The sequence below is a fragment of the Pogona vitticeps genome, chromosome 4 (assembly GCF_051106095.1).
Source record: "Pogona vitticeps strain Pit_001003342236 chromosome 4, PviZW2.1, whole genome shotgun sequence".
In the NCBI taxonomy this organism is placed as follows: domain Eukaryota; kingdom Metazoa; phylum Chordata; class Lepidosauria; order Squamata; family Agamidae; genus Pogona; species Pogona vitticeps.
In genome coordinates this window covers 225,225,735-225,247,798 of record NC_135786.1, presented here as the reverse complement: position 1 = coordinate 225,247,798, position 22,064 = coordinate 225,225,735, and the positions used below count along the sequence as shown (strand labels likewise).

At 40.7% G+C, this 22,064-nt stretch overlaps 2 protein-coding genes across 3 annotated transcripts in view; one reads left to right on the top strand and one right to left on the bottom strand.

The window, feature by feature from the left end:
- The window catches only part of SNTB1 (syntrophin beta 1), a 124,231-nt gene extending 117,845 nt beyond the window's left edge, over window positions 1-6,386 (top strand). The window contains exons 6-7 of the mRNA XM_072999291.2: window positions 441-631; window positions 1,658-6,386. Coding sequence (XP_072855392.2) covers window positions 441-631; window positions 1,658-1,750 — 284 coding nt within the window. The 3' untranslated portion in view covers window positions 1,751-6,386. The remainder of the gene's footprint in view (window positions 1-440; window positions 632-1,657) is intronic.
- Window positions 6,387-9,583: 3,197 nt separating this feature from the next.
- Window positions 9,584-22,064, bottom strand: part of MTBP (MDM2 binding protein) — a 34,930-nt gene continuing 22,449 nt past the window's right edge. For both annotated transcript variants that reach the window (XM_020796551.3, XM_020796552.3), the window contains 6 exons: window positions 21,969-22,064; window positions 15,734-16,000; window positions 15,081-15,321; window positions 12,987-13,100; window positions 10,044-10,109; window positions 9,584-9,831 (listed from right to left, as the gene is read on the bottom strand). In XM_020796551.3, the coding sequence (XP_020652210.3) occupies window positions 9,793-9,831; window positions 10,044-10,109; window positions 12,987-13,100; window positions 15,081-15,321; window positions 15,734-16,000; window positions 21,969-22,064 (823 nt within the window). In that variant the 3' untranslated portion in view covers window positions 9,584-9,792. The remainder of the gene's footprint in view (window positions 9,832-10,043; window positions 10,110-12,986; window positions 13,101-15,080; window positions 15,322-15,733; window positions 16,001-21,968) is intronic.

Sequence of the window (22,064 nt, the reverse complement as noted above, 5' to 3'; positions counted from 1 at the left end):
AACCGACTTACAGAGACCCTAATAGGGATTCCAAGGTAAGTGACACATTTAAGGATTGGTTTTACCTGTTCCACCCTCCCAGTGAATTTCCATGGCTGAGCAGGGATTAGAACCCTACTCTCCAGAATCCTAGTATGTCACTCTCTCCACTGCAACACACTGTTATCTGGATGTACTTTACTTCGGATTAAAAATTGGATTTAGGCTAAGAGGTTTTATTTGACACAAGCCTTTATGGACTGCAGCTACATCAGATATATGGCTTCTTCTCTGAACAGACAGAGATTAATGTCTGTGCTTGGGTGGAAGAGAGATGAAGGGGCATAGAAATGCAAAAGGATGACTATTGTGGTCGTCTAATGAATAGATGTTGGGAGGTCAATGTTGTTGTTACTGTTGTTTTTAAAGTGCCCCAAATCCACGGTTTCTACCTTATTCAGTTTGCACCTACAGAAACCAGGAGTGCCGTTTGACCATCCATTATGAGCATGGATTTTCTCTTACAACTGAACCTCAAGATGGTGCCTTTCCCAAAACTATTCTACAGTTTCCCTATGAGAAGCTAAAAATGTCCTCAGATGATGGGATCCGAATGCTTTACTTAGACTTTGGAGGAAAGGAAGGCGAAATTGTAAGTTGGATTTTATTATTTCGACATGTGTTTCTGGCTATGGGTTGTTATCATTTGGGGGATGCTGATCATTTTAAAATATTTTGTTATTGGACAGTACTCCATTGGCCACCTTTTAGCAGATACTGAGGGATTTGGAGAAAGTTTGGTAAGACAGATTTCATGGTACAATTCCTAGACCTCCAGAAACAAACAGACTAGAGTTAACATCCATGAAGTGCGAAAGAAAAAAAAAGAATTTTGTTTCTGGCAGCCCAAATTCTGTATGAGGCATATATTGTAGGAATTGTGCAATTAAAGCAAATCTGAATGTTTCCCCCTTTATTTATAGGCTGGCTCATTCCTTTATTAGCAGATACAGTATTGGAGCAATATAGAGAGAGCAGTGGTTCCCAACCTTGGGTCCCCAGATGTTCTTCAACTACAATTCCCAGAAATTCTGGCCAGCAAAGCTAGTGGTGAAGGCTTCTGGAAGTTTTAGTATTAGAACTAAGAATCTGTGGCCAGCCAAATGTTGATGAAATACAATACCCATCATTCTCTAGAAGTGCTAGCATCTCAGTTGTTGCTTATCTAATAGGACTTCATGACCATCTCTAAAACCATTGTATAATCTGCACACCAGTTGAATATTGTGTTTTTGCTACATGTGATCTTACTATACTGTAACCCATTTAGTGGGTTGGGCCAGAAGATACCCTTTTGTTCACAAAGATACTCCTTTTGGGAGCAAGGCATCTTCAGATCCAATCTTCTTTCTTTCTTTCTCTTCCTTCCTTCCTTCCTTCCTTCCTTCCTTCCTTCCTTCCTTCCTTCCTTCCTTCCTTCCTTCCTTCCCTTCCTTCCTCCCTCCCTCCCTCCCTCCCTCCCTCCCTCCCTCCCTTCCTTCCTTCCTTCCTCCCTCCCCTTCTCTTCTTCTTTTATTTATTTATTTGTTTGTTTATTTATTTATATTCCAAGGACCCAAGACAGCTCTTCTGTGTGATCTTTGCCCAACTCACAATCCCTCAATTCTCTCTTTTTCAGCAACTGGATCTTCACTCTTGTCCAAAGCCGATTGTGTTCATCATTCACTCATTCCTTTCAGCCAAGATTACGAGACTTGGGTTGGTAGCATAAATGCCATCTGTTCCGTTTTGCAAAGAATACAAAACGGAGATGCCTGTTCAGTCTAAATGGCAAGTAATATTTCGGCGACACCTGGAGCTGCTAAGGACATACAATTGTCCTATGCAGAGCCTTAAGCTCTGATGGGGCAACACTCTTAGTGGGATCAGCTATGAAAAAAGAAGACAGAAGAGAATACGACTTGTCAGCAAGCTTGAAAGCAGGACCATGTGTGCTACAACTAACACATTGTGAGGGAAACACCATCGACTGCTGTAAATAAAGGCAAAAATCAAACATTGAAGGAGTAAGAGCTTAATGCCCCATGGTGGTATTTCAGATTCATAACTGTGCCTATTTAAGTGTCATAGAGCAGTGGTTTTCAATGTAGGTTCTAAGATATTCCTTAGACAATTCAGGGTTCTGTATTGAGAAAACTGGCAACAGTAGACAATCTTCCCGAAACAGAAAGCATGCTAGTTATATCCTATATTGTACTGTAATGCACAACTATAGAGGTCCATTTTAGGATACACTATGTTGATGTGCATCAGCAGCTACCCTCAATAGATCTGGCCAGCAGTCTGTATTAACGGATAGTGTTCTAAAACACAGTCTAGAATTCTCTGTGGTATGCAGAGAAAGGGCAGGCAGATTGATGCACAGAACAATCCTTGAGGGTCGAAAGCTGGGGAATCATTTGCAGTTAAGGGCTAAGCAGAGGGACAAGTACAGTTATCCACATAGGACTTGCCTATCAAACCATTAGACCCTCTGTACTATGGGAGTATTTTTCATGCTTTCATCAAGCCATTTTTTCCTTTCTAAGAAAGTTCCAGGAAAATGCAGTTTTCCTTACATTAATATGCCACTTGTCCCAACAATAGAGCTGGACAATGATTTGGAGTTCTACCACTTTGGCCCTGTTTTCCAGTGCTTTGTAAACATCACATAAAAGTGCATCATTACAACGGCTGGGAAGGTTGGTGCCAGAGTTGCTGCAGCAAATCATTCAGCTCTAAATGGAGTGTGCCTTGGTGTGTGTGTTCATGCAAAAGGGAGCGTCAAATGCATTCTTAAAGGGTTCCCATGACATTGCCCTGTACATTTTGGTGGTAAAAATGAAGCAAACTGTTATGAAAATCGAATTGCGCCCATGTTAATAGCTCTAACATGTTGCCCGGGGATGGGGGAGTATAGATGAGATTCATGATCCATGTTAGGGTACCGGAGTAACCATATTACTCTGTTAACAGTAAAAACAGCAAAGAGAACTTACAGCACCTTAACAGCTAGCAAGTGTCATTTGGCACAAGCTTTTGTTGACTGCAGATTGTTACACTAGATGCATTTCAAAACATTATTTTGGAAATGCAATCAAGGCAGCAAAAAAATGGAAAAACTCTTTGGGAAATTTTAAAAGGGGGGGGGAGAGATATTTTAAAGTAATTTTTAGCTGGGGCAACCAGCATATGGCTACCTGCACCACTAATAAGTTCAACTGTTATCTCTTCTGTAAGCAATGGGGTCCGTGCCTTACGTTGTTTGCAGCATCATCCCAGAGATTCCAAATACTTGGGCAACTGTCCTGTCGAATTTAATGCATTTGTAACTACAAACATGCAGGCAGCTGTGGCAATGCAGAAACGTCTAATCACCTGACTGCAACCAACTAGGATGCTTACCTGCTCACGTGTCTGGTTGCACGATCAACTTCGGGTCCATAGCCCGCAGTTTAATTTAAAGGAAATACAGGGGGTTCCAGTGTGAATCAGGGCCCAGTGAAAAGATGTCCATCTAACCCTCCTCACCACCAACTGGAGTCTTAATCCACTTCAGGGGCCTCACAGATGCATGTATTGCCAAGTAGCAATCCATTATTTGGCACTGTAAAATGCAGGAATAGAGTCCTCAATTGAGATGGGGACTGCAGTAGGGGAAATGGTTAAAGACACACACATACACACCCCCTGCAGGTTAACATTAGGCTCCCTGCATTTACTCTAAAGAAAGAAGTTCACTTTGAAGCACCACAGTGTCCTTTGGCTCTGAGATGCCAACAGATGGAGGAATTGTCTTATGTCCTCTATAGCCCTCATGGGCTGCAAACACCATTGAAGGTAAAAGTGGAAGCGCTTGCTATATACAGTAAGAGAAAAAGAGACAGCAGAGAGGGGGCTGCTGAAGCAAGAGAGAAGGGAAAGAAACAGCAGCAGAAGGAAAGGAGGAGCCCAGCTAAGTATCAAAGATGGAAGAATAGCTATGATCACTTACGAGAGATCAGGCGAAGGTACCCCTTCTGCCACTATCTAAAAACAAATGGAAAAAAGAACAAACACAAGCCAGATGCAGAGACAGAGAAGAGCTATGGGGGGGCGGTATAGAGTAGGGGCAGGTATGGCAACGGCCCTCAAGCTTATTTATGTACCCTCTCCCCTTTTTCTAGAGAAAAAGACACCTTGTCTTTTAAGGAGACCGCTGTCCCGTTTTTTGCACTAGCATTTTTTGTGGTCTGTGCAGCCTCCAAGGGCAAAAGAATGGCTCCTAAGCATATGAAAGTCGCTCACAACTAGCTGATAGGCTGGTGCCCCTTTTAGTACTCACGGTCACATTGTAGGGGTTAGGTTCAGGTAATGTGACCTTCCTGATGTCGTCTCAACCTATGTTTTTGAGGTCTTAGGAAAGAGGAGGGATTAAGACCCCCAAAGCTTTCCTCCTTTTTAAGGGTGTTAGACCAGAGCAGAGGATTAACTGCCATCATTCTTTAAAAAAAAGATTTTGAGCATCTTCTGTTTCTCTTGAAGGTTGTGACCTCTTGGTTCACAGGACCTAAAACTGAAACTTTGATACATACCAGTGACCAGTCCTTGCGGGATTTAAGACACAGAAAATATCTACTTAACGTTTGCCTCTCCTAACCCCAAGAGAGATAGGCAAGTTTGCACCACCCTCCCTTGATTATCTCTAGATCCTTGCTCTCAAGTTAGCATTGGACAGAAGAGGGGCATAAGAACTAAAGTAGCACTGAGGAACTTAAATTGTATTGCTTTTCTGTTGTATGCAAACAGTCATGTTTGAGCCGTGATTTCCAAATGCATCAACACTAAAAATCTTATTTTGTACACAGAAAGCCAGGAAATAGTTTGGAGGCTTCTTACAAATCATCCTTTTAAAGAAAAATTTGGAACAGTTATACTAAATTTTTTATATCGATGCCTTTTGATTTGCAGACATAAAGGAAACTCAGTTGGTTTCATTTTAATAGTGTCCCATGGAAGTGAGGCAGACAGTAAATAAAGTCTATCTGATCTTTAGGGTTATATTCATATATATGCTAAGTTGGGGAAATAATCTTTTATATATAAGACGACAGGAAGATGAATCCATGTTACTGAAATATTTACTACAGAATGTTCCTTTGGGGGCATAGCCAAAAATAAAAAAAGTATGAAAGTATTCTGCGTTCTTAGCAATAATTAAAAGGCCACGGCTTACTAGTAACATGGAAGTTACTTACCGTAACTCTGTCTCTCGTTCTGACCTGATTTATCCCTATACAGGGTGGCCTCCCAATCTGTGTTTGAAGCAGACCCTGATTATGCGAAAACATGGTTAAGATTACTAACGTCTATTATGGTACTCACATAATTCTTAACTATCACTAGAGCAGGGCAGGGAAGAACTGGAGAGAACAAGCAAAGACAATTGGCCTTTTCACCATAGGTAAGAAACTGGGAACATTAAATGTCTACCAGTTCTAGCTGCTGCAGGTTTATGTGAAAGTATCTTTCCAAAAGGGTGATGTTTTGGGCAACTGTAATAATATTCATAAAAAACAATTTACAGTGTTGTTCTTTTTCTAGGGCCCTGTATACCACTTCATTGTGCACATGGAGTTTAATCGTGTACAAGTTTCCACTTTTCACTTCAATGGAATTAGAAGGGCCAAGCTAAAGATAGATTTCTGTCCTACGGTAAAGTGAAGAGGTAGATCTTTGCAGGCAGGGGCTTCCAATTAAGTGCATTAGAACGTCTGTGCCTGTCAGTTAAAGGATGATAGCGGGTATGCAATGCTTGACTTAAAGTACCTTTTAATAAAAACAGTTATTAAGGAACTTGCACATTGAAAACCACAAGGAATACCAAACTTCATTCTTTTTAACCTAGTAGGAAACAGAAGTTCCTCCTTCAGGGCATTGACAGTCACAAAAGGAGGGTATTTGCAAATTTGAAAGACAGAATACTAAAAAAAACAGAATATTGTGTATTGTAGGGTAAGTCAATGTGTATGGAAATTTTACTGCACTACTTCTTTAAACACTTAAAAAATCACTGGAATATTATAGGTATATCTGCATTGTGAATAATCAGAATTCATCTATTAGTTATCAACTATTGAATGAAGCAGTTATGTCATGTAATTTACGGTGCTCAGATTACAATATGAAGAAGAAGCAAATAATTAGTTTGCAAAGATAAAAATTGTTATATATTTATAGACAAATTAAATACAGATTTTTGGACCGACTCATACTTGATTGGGGTTGACAGAATGAATTATAAGAAGCTACTCCAGATTTCTAAGATTTAGTTTAAAATATTTATATTTTAGAGGAAGAATATATTTAATAAAATTACATTTACTGGAGTTTTTGTGAGGTGATAATTATGGGGGGAAATGAATATCTCTCTATACTGTCATCACTTGCAATATTTTAAACCCGCTGAATTTTTAAGGCTGAGCAGAGTATATGGATAACAGTAAGTCCACAATTGTCAAGTGGTTTACTTCACTGAAGTAACATTTATCCAGTGTTGAAAACTGTAGTAGCAATTCGTGTAGAATGAAGTACCAAATTAGTGTCTTTTCCAAAGAAGTACAAATGCGAACAACAGTACCTGGACTGTATAACAAAGGGATTACAACTGAACAATTAACTCCTAAAACTGATTGTGAGGCCCCAAATGGTACAATTTGGGACAGTTATCACAGGCTTACGACATGTGAAGAAAGTTGTGTTTATTGCTAGGCTCGCAAAATGCCAGGCATTATCAGAATTTGTTACTGAAGTGCTGCATGTTGACAACCTTGAGAGGCTTTCTCCTCTCCCTCTAGTAAAGATGATGTACTTCTAATGGAATCAGAAATCCCTATTGTGTCTCAACTTAGTATTTTAAATGAGAGGCAAGCATCTTGGCTGTCCAGATACCGTATTTTGGATTTCAGCTGTCACGCCATTGGCTGCAGGGTTGGCGGAAGTTGTAGACCAGAAGAGCAGTAGGGCAAAAATTCCCCACCAAAGCTTAAACATCTGCTTGAGAAGAAGCCAAGTCTAAACACTAAGCAGAAGCTCCTTGAGTTATATTTAACTAAGACATTTAGAAACAACAGCTTCTAATTTCCTGTTCAAAAAGAGTGGGATCCTGTTTGAGCCAGAGCCTCGGGCACATATTGAATTAGCATTGCATCTGAACATCACGTAGGCTGAAATCTTCTTGTGTATCTTAACATCCCCGGAAGGATGATGGCATTACTGGCAGGGGGAGATTTTGGATAATTAAAGACTTGCCCCTTCTCTCCCACTACTTCTTCAGCTTGTACGTGATCTGTTTCATTGGTTGGAAGCTGTGGGGGCCATGGGATAGAAAAGGGAAGCCTTTAATTACCAAAATTTCCTCCTGCCATGGGCATCATCACCTATCTGCAAGCATAAGTTAATGAAGAGGATTTTGGCCATTGATAATTTACTACCTACCTTCATCTTTTGTAAAAAAAAAAATACAGTGGTGCATCGCTTAGCGATCACTCCGACAGGGTTTTGGCCATCGCAAAAGTGATCGCTTTGTGATGGTCCCTATGGGGGAAATCGCTTTGTGATGATCGCGGGGAAGCAATCATGGCAAAGCGACCCTTTTTAAACAGCTGATCGGCGGGTTCAAAATGGCCGCCCGCTGTGTGTCCTTGCTTTAGAGGCACTGAAAATGGCTGCCCCTATGGAGGATCTTCGCATAAGGTTAGTTTTGAAGCCCATAGGAACACATTAAACACGTTTTAATGCGTTCCTATGGGCTTTAAAAAATTGCTTAGCAACGTTTTTCCGGGAACGGATTAACGTCGCTAAGCGAGGCACCACTGTACAGGTTATCTATCTGTAAATATAGTTCTTTTGAGTGGTCATTTGTGAACTCACACCTACAGGGTGATGTACCTTTGAAGCGCCAGTCTCAGAATTGTCACTGATGACATTTTGGTAGAAATCCCACACCCTACGCATACTGCACATATGCAGCTGCATCACAGCACTATCCTTTAGTTCCCATTCCACCTAGAAAAACACAAGGGTATGTCACAGGGAGGCAGGTGGGTTTTGAGGTCACAGGGAAGCAGCCTGCATTGTTTTGTGACTCACATATATGGACAGATTACATAGCTTAGCATGTAAAGGCAGAGCACACAGTCTTGATTGTTGAAGGATGGATGATAACTAAGTCCATGCAAAGGAGGCCTCTCTCTGGCCACTGGCATCTAAGCCGCCTAGAGTGGCCTTATAGTCCAGATGGTCAGGGTATAAATCAAATAAATAAATAAATAAATAAATAAATAATAAATAAATAAATAAATAAATAAATAAATAAATAAATAAATGCTGTGCACATGTGAATGAAATGGACCAAGTAGCAGCTTGACAAAGATCTTGTAGAGAAACGCCAAATGAGAGAGCAGATGGCATAGGAAATGCCAGAAGTGAATGATGACAAAGGCTGTTTGGAATGGGGGTCTTGGCTTGCCGATAGGAGAGGTTAAGAGCTTGTAGAAACTACTTGGTAAAATACTGAAGGAGACAGGGTGACCTTTATGACACTCCCCACAGCAAATGATGAAGAGCTAGTTGGAGAATCAGAAAGGATATGTCCTAAAAAGGTGAGTGCACTCCTGACATCTAGGGAACTTACGGTACATTCCAAATTTAAGCAAAAGATGGAAAGAGGTAGAGAAAAAGACATCCTAGTTGAGATAGGAAGATGCCATCTCTTAGGCAGAAAAAAAAATACTGTACTGGGTCTCAACAGTATTGTGCCTCTATGAAAAACAAAGAATCACGGTTCAGATAGGTTGTGGTAACAAGGAAGGCCATGGGCAGCCTTATGTTTGAAGGGCTCAAATGGACAGGAGGATGACTCTGTAAACACTAGGGACAAGGACTACAGGCAAGTGACAGGTGAACACTTGTGGTATAAACAATTTTAAAACGTTTTAACTAGTAGCTGGTGGAAAAACAAGGCACTGTTTATAGACTGGTACACCAATGTGGCAGCCTTGGCAACAGAAGCATGACTTATTACTTAAGTTGGAGAAGGAAATGCAGAACCATCAAAGCCAAGAAGGAAGTTGCAGGAATGCCAAGGAGGGGCAGGGTACCTTCTGATGATGGATATTTAAAGAAACAAAGGATTTTTGTAGCATGAGGCAGACTGATACACATTTGTGAACAGAATACCATCTAGTAAAGTACAAGCTATCTACAAAATTCTTTCACTCAAATCTTGTTTTGCATCATATAGTGTATTTTTCCTCTGCTGTACCATTCCTCAGTGTGGATCATGGGGACTGATATGTGAATAAGAGGTCGGTTGTAACTTTTAAAGGAAGGGTGTTTCTTTTCATGACCTTTCAATTTATTCCAGATTTAAGGTTATTCAATAAAAGTGACGGGTCCTGGCAGGAATTTCTTACAATGTACAAGAACATTTTCCCATCTTGTAAAACTTTAATGGTTTAGTATCTTAACCCATACAGACTTGAGATTCTTTTAAATCAGTCTAAATAACTGTACAAACCATACATACACAAAGAAGATTTATTTTTATACAATAGGACATAATAAATATTATATATACAAAAAGTCTCTCACTTAAAAGTAATAATGCAGATTTTGCTACACGTTGATTGTAGGCACTTGCATTGTTACTAATAAGGCACTCCAAGCCGTCCATTTAATGTATTGAGCTTACTCAAAAAAGGCTCCACGGAACATCAAGGTCTCTGGCACACGTCACGTGTCCTTGTTCTTTTCTAAAACCCATTCAATCACCTGTGAATACACACCAGATATAAACATATAAATAAAATGGAGGTAGCCTGTTCACACTAGAGAACTCTTAAGATAGCAATATTACATTCATGAAGAAAGGAAGCCAAGGTATTACTTAACAAAAGAAGGGAAACCAAGCTTCAGTGGCAAAACACTGTAATACTGCCCAATACAGAAAGTATAATTTACACACATGGGCCAGTAAGAGTCACCTGTTTAACATTGCTGTTAGCAGCTTTCTTCATTTCATCAAAAAGACCTCTAGATGTTTTCAAATCCTAGATAAAAAACAAAACAATACTTTAGAAAAGTACTAGTCTACTGATATTCAGATTTATTTGTAAGCGAGTAAAATCTGCAATGTACTTTTCCTAATTTTGATACCTAACAGCAGCACAAGTTAAAAGAAAGCCCAGCTCACTGACCATGTTAGTTCTCTATTGACTGTTATCGCAATGTTCCGTCTTTGTACCACAGGCTTTGGCCTCGTTTGCCCACACATCCATTTAATCCAATTCACTGTTGCAACCTCCTTATGATGATGAAATACCACAAAATTCTGTCACCCTTCAGTATTTTATCAAGCTGTTATCCTCTCCTTTCAGCTAGCCAAAACTCATATTCCACACAGCCTTTGCTTTCAAAAAGTTTAAATACCGTGTTTCTCTGAAAATAACACAGGGTATTATATTCATTTTTGCCCCCCCAAAAACGCATTAGGGCTTATTTTCAGGGGATGTTTTTTTTAATGTAAAACAATCTACATTTATTCAAATACAGCCATGTCATCTTCTGGTTGCTGCACAAAGGTGGAGGGCGGGGTTTCCTTTAACTGGGACTTATTTTGGGGGGTAGGGCTTATATTATGAGCATCCTGAAAAATCCTACTAGGGCTTATTTTCAGGTTAGGTCTTATTTTCAGGGAAGCAGGATAGCATAGGATAACAGGCATATAAGGAATAAAGAGGGAACAAGAAATAGAACATCAAAGTAACACAACCATGTTTACACAACAAGATTACCTATTTTTCTGTTTATAAGATGACCCAATGTATAAGACGACCCCACCTTTTCTAACCCCCAAATCAGAAAATTTGCACGGTCGCACCCATTTGGTCCAGAATACCTTTCATGGCTGCCTCAGAATCAAAGGGGCACGATCCTGCTGCCCTTTCACGGCTGCATTAACCACGTCCTAAGCCCTGTGGGGCTCAGGAAATGGGTAACGCAGCCATGGAAGGGTGGCACGCTTGCATCCCTTTGATCCTGAAAGCCCTTTCATGGCTGCTTCAGGATCAAAGGGGTGCGAGTGTGCCACCCTTTCATGGCTGCTTTACCCTGTGGCTTCGCAAAAGGCAGGGAAAGCGGCTGCCTTCCGTGTATAAAACAACCCTCAATATTCTGTCTAATTATTCAAGTAACAAAGTGTCATTTTATACACAGAAAAATACAGTAAGCTGTTTTTAGTGGGAATTAAGTTCATTCCTCTGGTACTGCCTTTATTGCTCACTAACAGAGCAAGGTAGTTCTCTTAGCGTATGCCAGCATGAGACATGAATGCTCCAGTGAACTAGCATTTTACTTCCATTGTGAAGTCTGAATAATCCAGGAGGACATACTACACTTCAAGCATTCTGAATCCTCACAGACTGTATTACCTAAAATGTGCAGATTCCCAAATTTGTACTGTGGACCATATGGGTGTTTATAGATGAGGGAGACACAAGTATCTTATGGATTACAGAGGTGAGATGTGCAGTTACACTCCAGCTGCACATAGTTCTGTCCTTGCCTGGAGATAACTTTCTGGGACCCAATTTCCTCCAAGCCTGTTACAGTGAGGTTTTTCCACTGGCCTGTATTAGTGTTGAGACCTCTAATTTGTAAACAACTTGTGCTAAGATGTAATGAGTTAGGTTGGAGGTCTGAACACTCTGATACTGATTTATTGACACACACTGAACAATAGACCACAACTGAGGTGAGATTTCCACCAGAAGGTAAGTTCTGCAAGATTGTTGTCTAACATCTGAAATTGCCAAAATGCCTTTGAGAAGAGTTGCTTCACACATTTCTAGGTGTAGCTTCACAAAATTGCAAGAGATTGGTTAACATAGTTAATATTCATGATGGCAGCCAACAGATATGTGAAAAAGTATGCCTCTAATTGGTGCTTTTGTCAGCAGGTTTGAAATGGTAATGATATCTTATGAAGAGTACACACAGGAACTGGGCTAACTGTTGTACGGTGTGCTGTACTAAGGCAAATGTCCAGATAAGAAGAGGCCACATCCACACAGCGACACATGTTGCTATGTAGGTGTGTCCTAGAGCAGTGGTCCCCAACCTTGGTCCTCCAGATGGTCTTGGACTACAACTCCCAGAAGCCTTCACCACCACCTCTGCTGGCCAGGATTTCTGGGAGCTGAAGTCCAAGAACATCTGGAGGCCCAAGGTTGGGGACCACTGTCCTAGAGTTCAAATACCATACAAGTTGTGAATGATTACATGGCTAAGTGCAAATGTAACTCCGAATATCATGATCAGCTTAACTCTCTGTTGACCTCTACCTCCTCAGTGTCCAGTGCTGGGCATGCTTGTGGAATGAGTGTCAGCAAATGTTTCCTTTATATTTGGGACTGTAGCAACATCTCAGAATAGAATTCATGCCCTACATGTGGAAAGGCCTAATCCTGGTCATCACCAGGCACTCAATACTCTCGCTACCTGAGACCTTGAATAATCTATACCATGCAAGATGGACAGAGTTTGTACAAATTAAATATATAATTTATTAGTTTGATCTGATAAAATACACCTTCCTTTGCTCCACCATAAAGAGATGGTGCAAGAGCAAGCAGCTATGAAGCTCTTGCCATTTTAAGGTGGACTCTTAATGAAAGAAAAATGAATGCGTTGAGGTTTGCATTCCCAGAACTCTCAAACTAGAGGATGTGATGGGGTTTTCTCAAGCCAGAGAAGAAATCAAAATCCATGCATGCTGTAGGAGGCTGTCAGGCACTTCATTTATTGAATATATTGCACACCGACATTTACTCTTGTTGAGTTTTCTACATTTTAAATGATCAACCTATGAAACCACAGGATAGTTGTTTGCTGTTAAGTTTGGGGAAAGAGAAGAAATGCACAAGTACCTTCAAATAGCATTTGGATATCTCGAACAGACGTTGGCTACAGGCAGCAAAGCACTTGTGGTCTTCAACGATGCCGTGATGCTCAAGTGTTTTTGTCACCACTTCCTGCAGCATCTTGGAGAAAGCAACAAGAGAGCTAGTCAAGCTACAACAGAGAAAGGCAGCTAGCCTACCACCTTCTTGTGGTAGCAACAAGTCTTAACAAAGAGGTTGCCCCTTCCATGGAGGCTCCACACATGAGCAAGAACTCTGGAAAATCTGCACATAAACAAGGAACTGTCCTCTTCAGAATCTTTGCTGCTTAGTTATCCATTCTCTAGCCACCCTTCTCTTGAAGTTTCTCGGGTAAAAAGCAACTGAATAGAGCTGTATTCACAAACACATATTTCTAGTCTTCATGACCGCTTGTGACAGCATAAAACACTTCCCTGCATCCAATAAAAGATGTAATGCGTGAAGCGGACTCATGCAGGAAATATGTTTTTCAATTTTCTTTTGTAACCTGAGGACACAGACTGCTTATTTACCTTCTTCACATGAATAGGAATAACATACAGTGGTGCCTCGCATAGCGAGGTTAATCCGTTCCGGATTAACCTTCGCTATGCTGAAGCATCGTTGAACGGGACAGAAAAGCCCATTGGAACGCATTAAACATGGTTTAATGCGTTCTAAATGGGCCAAATACTCACTGTTCAACGAAGCTTCGTAATGGCCGGCAGCCATTTTCGCGCCCTCGCCTCGCTTAACGAGGGCGCGAAAACGCTGCGCGCGGCCATTTTGGGCCATTTCCGGGCTTCCGGCGGCCATTTTGGCCGCCGAACAGCTGATCGTCGGGCTTCGTTTTGCGAAGATCGGTAAGCGAAACGCTTACCGGTCTTCGCAAAGCGAATTGTGCCCTATAGGAAAAACGTTAAGCGATCGCATTAGCGATCCGAAAAAACGGATCGCTATGTGATTTCGTCGTTAAGCGGTGCGCTCGTTAAGCGAGGCACCACTGTATATGCATTATTTGAAAAGCTGCTAGGCACCAGGGTTTTAAAACCTTTCAACACACATAACGATTTGTTAAGATCTTTTTTTTCTTGTTGAGCCTCCTTTAATTTATGACCTCCTTTGATTAGTTACTTAAAGCTAATGCAGACTATACTCTAATATGCTGAGATGATATCCCAGCTGGGGGGAAGTGTGCATATTGGGGCATAATGGCAGGAGGAATCTTTTCCTAAGTGAGCTGTATGTTCGCTTTGTAAAACGAACATTTTACTGTGAGGCTGGCCTATTTCACCATAGGATAGAACAGCCTATACCCTAAGCCATCACCTGTCCTATGTATTAGCAGATCTCGACCCCACATTTTCTTGCATCAGCTATCTCAGCCCATCAGGGTCAAACTCAGGTCGTGAACAGAGGACTGCAGTACCGTGGAAAACCACTGCCCTATAGGGCTCGCCGCAATTTTACTGCCCAAACAGGCATGCAGGGGGCACATACCTTGTTGTAGCATTTACCATATTTTTCGCACCATAAGACACACTTTTTTCCCCACAAAACAGGGGGGTGGAAAGTCTGTGCATCTTATGGAGCGAAGAAAACAGATTATATTTTCCTGTTTTCTTCTCCTAAAAATTGGTACGTCTTATGGAAAGGTGCGTCTTATGGAGCGAAAAATACGGTAAATGCATTTTCACTGCACCTAGAGAGAAAATGCATCTGGCTATTGCTCTGTGGAGGAACTGCAGCAATAGAGTTCATGAGATACACAGCAAAGGCACACACAACTAGAAGGCTGAAATTAGTCCATGAACTTGCCAAAATCATGCAGCACCCCCCCCCCCCCAAATAGAGAAACACAAGCCAAGGGTCAACCTGATAGCAAAACTGGAAAAGGAACAGGAGTTGTAAGATGGTTCAGGCAGAGGTCAGAAGGCTGACTGGAAAAGTTGCAAAGTCCTGACATGGCTTGTGGGTTTCTTAGTTGAAATCAGACTGTAGTAGTGCCTTTGATACACTGAACTTTGACCTTCAACCTATAAACAGCAAAAAGATAGCAAAACACCACTTCATTTTAGATGATCACAGAAAGTTCTTTACCCGTGTATGCTTCTGAGATCTTGATTCTTTGGTGGCCTTCAATATTTCTGCCCTTTTAGCACACTTCTGGCTTCCTGAGCTGCTCTCGGTGGTTACATTGCACACCTGATGATGTCTAACAGTTACAGAAGACAGAGAGACCAATGTCTCCAGACATGATCTTGTGGCCATTCCTGGGCAATTCCCGCTGCTTACACTGGCCTGGGACAAGAGAGAGTCTGTACTTTCAGATTTCACTAACCTAGAGAAAGAAGTGGAGGAAGCAGAACAGATGTTTTAAGGCATTTACATTCTATGCCAAGCTGGATTTGTCAAGCATGGAACAATCAACAAATTGAAAATAGCAGGGCAAACACCACCTTACACAATTCTGTATCTTAGCATGTCTTCCATCTGGCATGGACAATAAATGAAATCACTTTGGTTGGGGATAGCCTTAGCCAATGTTGTGCAGGAAGTGACCCAAAGCAACTTCGGTGAAAATGTCTCCAGCTCTTGTTTTAATATATACAATGCTAATGCAAGATATCCCCATTTGGACATATTAGAGGAATGAGTCAAAGGGGGGAAAGGTGACTTGAACATTTTAGCTGGCTATGCCGTAGAAAAATCTTGAGGAGCACAGCAATTCTTGGCTTAATTTAGAAAATTACCTCTTTTTTGGATGAATGCTAGTCAGGTCTTTGGATCTGCGTTTTAGCCTGGAAGCCTGGGAGTGGAGTTCTCTTGGCAAGGCTTCCCCATCTGGGATGCTTCCAGGCTCTGACAAAACCCCAGGAGATGGCAGAGGGCTCAAGGCAAACGGCACGGGGCAGCTCTCCTTGGCACAGGTCGTCTGAGTTTCGTAACGGATAAGCCGGGTCTGGAGTTCAGCAAATTCCATATCCTTTTCCAGAGCTCTTCTGTTATCTAGGCAGTATCTAAACATTATATTACATTAGTTTAGAAACCAAAATCATAGTAGAAGAACTGGAATTTTTCCCCAATTAAAACAAAACTGAATACCCTTTCTGTCAATCTTTCGGCAGAAGAATATCATGCTTCCCTTCCCAAGCTGACCCACTAGCAAGACTCTGAAATGGTCTTTACTTGGTCTGCTATGAGATGGAATAAAACTCAGCTTCATGAATTCAGCTCTCCTGCATCTTAATGGAATGTCAACATGTTACAGCATATCAAGCATCAGCCCACAATGTGCAGGTTATCAAAAAGACACTTTCACCTTACTTAAAATCTATGTTAAAATGTTTATAAGTGAGAAGCAGTGTGGCATAGTATAGAAGTAACTCCAGAGTCCCACGTCAAAATGTCCACACAACTGTGAAGTTAATTGGATCATGCTTTTTCACCTTAATTTATTTCACAGTGGATCTCCCCAATGTTATTAAAAGAATAAAGGACAGACAGGTTTGGGGGCACCATGTACAACATCCTGTGAATCTTGGAGGATCGGCGAGACAAAATGGAATTGATCCTTGTGACAAGAGTTTCCAGAGATTAAAGACTCCTTCTCCTGCCCCATTGGCCATCAATGGCTTCCCCATGATGGAATGAATCCCAGAGGAGCCTTGCGTGTGAGAACTGGGAATTTTTAAATTCTGAAAAATCACTCCAGATGATTATATCATCAACCTTATGCTAAAGCAACAGGATTTCTGCCAGCAAATAACGTTATTCCCTCATGATTTAAAAAAAAATCCTGTAGGATGAAGAAATGGGGTATATCAATAGATAATGAGAAGTCACATTGGGAAGCAAAAGAAGCCCCTTATATATTTCTTTGCAGAACTTTAAACCATGGTGATTGGGAGATCTCAGGAGTTGTAATATAGCCAAGTAACTTTTTCCAAATGCTCCTTCTTTGAGTCTGCTACGTGATTCTGCTTTTTCACTCAAAGTGCTCAAGAGGAAGAGGTAGGGAAACACTTCAAAAAAGGCTCGCAGTGCATCAGAACAGTGGACTATTCAATGCAGAATCCTGTTGGCAAGCTAGCCAAGCAGATGTTTCCGAGAAGCTCACAAATGGGACAGGAAATCCAAAGTAATCCTCTGTTGTCTGCACTGATACTTTTGGGGAGTGCAACTCCCAGTGCCCATTTTTGGCTGTGGGATTTCAGGCCCATAAAAGTATTGTATCCAAACTCTAGTGATTCTCTCTCTCTCGTGGAGGTTTCATTTAAGCCCTTCTCATACTAGCATCACTTTCCATTTTAGCAGATCCAAAATTGGGGCTAATGTATCCAACAAAACCATCAGTGCTAATTCAGCATATGGCGTGCAGCTCTGGAACAAGGGACATTGCTCCTCGAGTGACTATCTGAAAATCTGCACATTCTGCCACCACTAAGCTGTCAGAACAAATCAACTGACTTTCTACTAGAAAGATAATATTGTCATACTTAGCCTAAAGTGTATTTCCCCCACACTCAAACAGAGGCTTTTTAATTGACTTAAGTAATGAATTCAGTTTTACCACTAGAAACAAGTTCATTATCTGATACAACATAATTCTTCTTGTTCATCCATTTCATGGTATTTGCTTGCCCTTATTTATATTCTCAAGTATGCACTGCTGTCCATTTTACAAAGATAAAGTATTAATATATCGTGCATAAACTCTTTTATGACAGCATAAAACTCTCATTTATAGATCTGGGGGAAAGGTAGTAAAGAAAGGGTCTACTGGAGAAAGAGACCAAAGAAAAGGAGAAACCAAGGCAGACGGTATGGATTTAAATTAATAGCAACAAGTGACCTGGAGTAATTCTTGTGTCTCCCCCATTCAGGAGCACCATGTGCTCAGCTTAAGGGAAAGGGTTATGGCCTGGTAATTGCTGAAGGCAACAGACAGGAGCTGGGAGTAGTGAGCGGTCCTTTCTGTTTGCTGACTCCTAACAGAGATCAGCAGAGGGATAAAACTGAGAGACTCCAGGGAGCAAGCAAACGGAGGAGAGCAAACAGGAGTTTGATGGGGGAATGCCAAAGGGAAAGAACCTAAGAACTTTACTCTAATTTTTAAAAAAATGTTTTCTGTATATAATTATATATTAGCTGACTTTCCCAGGAGCCTTTAAGACAGACAAGACAAAGGAAAGGGCACTCATAGACGAACAGAAGAAAGCCAAAAGGTAACAGGATTAGGGAAGAGACATTTCAGTGGTGGTGATGAGCAAGGCGTATGCAATGTTTGTCTTCATGCCAGAGAATAAATACAGCGTACACATGCAGCAAGTACAAACTTCATTTTTGAAAGTGAAAGAACTGGAGGAATGAGTGACCAGGCTTAAGGCTTTAAGTTTAGAAGAGGGCAACAGAGTCAGTCAGGGGACTGGAAACCAAGCCCTACGCAGAAAGACTGAAAGAACTGTGCTGGAGGAGCCTGCCGAGGATGGAGTAGGATGCAACTATTTAGAGCTCCCAGACCTTTTGAAATTACTACTTATATTATGTTACCATCTCTGCTGAAAATCCATAAATTAAGTCTCTATCTGTAGGCAAGGTGAAAGGACCTGTCTGGAGGAGGTGAAGTAATAAATAACAGCCAAAAACTAAACTTTCCAAGATCTTGACATGTCTCTCACCAGGAGGAGTGTAACATGGTGACCAGAGAAAAAGTAACAGAGGAGACGCTGACAGAGGTTCAAACAGAGGGTCAGTCTGTTCTTGACCCTAAGCTACAAATGTTGAAAATGGAAATAATGCAGGGAATGGCAGAGCTGTTAGACACAAAGTTGAAAGAAATAATGGAAGCTTTGAGTAATAGAATTAAAGAGGCTGAAGCAGAGATTAAAGAGACAGTAACAAAAAGCAAAACTTCCATTCAGGCACTGCAAAAGGACAATTTTTATATGAAACTACAGCTGGAGGACCTGCAGAATCGCAGTAGAAGAACTAATATTTGTGTGCGCAGTCTTCCAGAAGGTGTAGAAAAAAGAAAGTAGCATGGTTTCAATCTCAATGGTCAGACCTTTCTCTAACTGTAGAAGATTTAGAACGTGTGCACCATGCAATTGCTTTCAGACCACCACAAACAAAAAATCCTAGAGACATGGTACTTTGCTTTGCCTGCTTTAAAAAGAAAGAAATAGCACAAACCTCGAAAGAGCTTCTGTATATACAAATCTTTCCAGACTTAGAATCGGAAACCATTAGGCGTCAAAAAGAATTTCATCCCTACACGCAACTTTTACGGGAGAAAGGAGTGAAGGACAGATGGGGGTTTCCCATCTGCCTACAAGTCATCTCAGGTGGGGTTGTTTTATCAGCTACTAACAAGGCAGCAATTGAGGACCTCCTGCAGAAATTAAAGACTGACCTTCCCACAGACACAGAACATTTGGACACAGTTGAGGAATGTGGAAGGGCAAAGACAAGCGTGGATCAGAACTGCAATATTCAAGGACAGCCGGACACATCAAGAAGGGAACCAGAAACACAACACACTCTACATACACATCAGGGCAAGGAGGAGTGAAGAAGAAATGAACTGAAGTAATGAAATATGAAAATAACATTTTCATAATGCCCCTCATTCTTCTACAATAGACTTAGAAATAAAGTTTATAGATTTAATACGTAAAGGATAGGTATAATGTTAAATTTATAATATCAAATATATGGAAAGTAGTACATCATGGGGAAATGGAACCCCTCTTGTATTTTGGTCCAAGGGTTCATACAGTAACAGCTAATAAATTTAGGGGGGAAAAACACGCCCCCACATACCAAATTAGGTAGGCAGATAGAAATAGGATTTAACCAGTGCCTTGTGGAAGGCAAGAACACAAGGCAAGACTCCACAAGAGGGTAGTCTTAAGGTGGTGATCTGAGGGGTTCAGGCTGGTGGGAAAATCAATATCATTAAAATGGTAACATTTTGTTTAATGGTAAGTTGTTGGCAAGCCAGGGAGGGGGTAAGAGGGGAGAGGAGATACAATAGCCCTTTTCAAATACTTGAATAGTCACACAGAGGAGAGGCAGGATTTGTTCTTGATCATCCCAAAGTGCAGGACACATGATAATGAGTTCAAGCTACAGAAAGCCAGATTTCAGCCGAGTATCAGGGAAAACGTCCTAACTGTTAGAACACTACGACAAAGAAACCAATTACTTTCAGAGGTGGTGAGCACTAGAGACATTCAAAGGGAAATTGGACAAACATCTGTCAGATCTGCTTTGATTTGGAATCCTACATGAAGCAGGAGGGTGGAATCAATGGTCTCATAGGAGGCCCCTTCCAACTACATTATTATGTGGTTCTATAGTTCTATGGTTATGCTCACTTTTTTAATCCTCTTTTTATAATAAGATCTTTCTCATTTAAAAATATCTAGCTCTGGCTGATAATTCCAAGCACTGGGAAAGGTTATAGAAGTAATTCCCTGAATTTTGAATATCAGAAATAGCACTAAAGAGCATAAGCCAGGAACACTGCAAGCTGCTTTTCCATTGTTGATGATGACAGTTCTCTAAAGGGTCTTGAATCCTTTCAAGCTGTCCAAAACTTTGAGAAGATGGTGTATGGCTCTTCTTCCCCACTTCTTGGTGCCACTAAATTATCAATTTGACAACTGCAGTCAGATAACTTAATATATTAAAATATTTCAGAAACAGCTGCTCACTGTTACCATATTATTACCTCCCAAAACACACACACAACATTAGACTGTGATCCAGAATACCTAAAGGACCATAAGCCCTACTAATTCAGTGGAACTTTTTAAAGTTTAAGCAGACATAAGTCAAGACAAGACGCACAGCAGCCAAAACACAATACTTCAGCCCTTGAAATAATTAAGCAAATATAAAATATAAAGGCAAATTTGTACCTAACCTCACTTTCTTGATCCAGCTATAGTGCTTTGGAACTCTCTGCTAAATTATGGCTAAAATGCACTTTGTGGTTACCCTTGTTTCTTTTTATTCATTTGTATTCAGCTATTGAGAAGAGCTACGATTAGTAAGAAACTAATGCAGCATCTCAGCATGCCCCCCTGCACTTCCAGACCCTTCAAAGTGTTTAACAATCAATGACAACCACCATCTTAGTCCATGAAAGCTTGGAGACGTCCTTTGAAGCTGAAACTAAACTCTCTGAAGCTGATAGTGTTACTTAATTCTTCCTCAATTTTTATACTTCAGTACTCGGGTGCCAGGCAGACAGCCACCAAGGCAAACTTGTGTATGTGTTTGACATGAAAGGAACTGTGTCTTCTGGGTCCTTTCTTCATTTTCGTTTTCCCCATGCTAAAGCCCTAAAAGAGCTCTTGGAAACAAAACAAAACAAAAGAGGCAAAAAACCAAAGTAACAGATACAGAATGAAGTCAGTCTACCAACAGTGGGCAACAGTACATAAATCATTTTTATCACACTCTTTTGGTATTGTGTACATAATACAAAACACATAGTATCATCATTAAAATAGTGTGTGCAGTATAACTATACTGGTCATATCTGTGAATATGCACAGCAATGGTAAGAGAATAGGCACATGGGCCCTAAAAGTAAAAAGTCTACACTGGGATCAGTAATTTCAGTATGGATATTGCAAATAAATCTCCTCTAAACCAATGCTTCCTTGCCCTACCATTATAGAACTTTAACTGGCCATAATATTCCTTAGATTAAATTATATCCTTCAATGAAAAATTTCCTTCAGATGACACAACATCCTGATTACTTATTATTATAACAAAATTAACTGAAGTCAAGACCATTTGTTTTCACTTCAACCAATTATTCCTAGAGGTTAGGAACTACAGAACAGTTTCCGACTCATTTAATTATAAGACTAAATGGAAACAGTGTGTGAGTTTTCTAAAACTGAATTTACCCTGAAGAAGAGAAGTTAAGAATCAATTCACCACATTCATTCCAACAGAACTTACTCAAGGCCATGGTAATGGCAGTCGGCAGCTTTTTCAAAAGGCAAACTTCTCAGTTTTCGAGGCGTCAGTTTTGGTGTCAGACGAAAAGCATTGTCA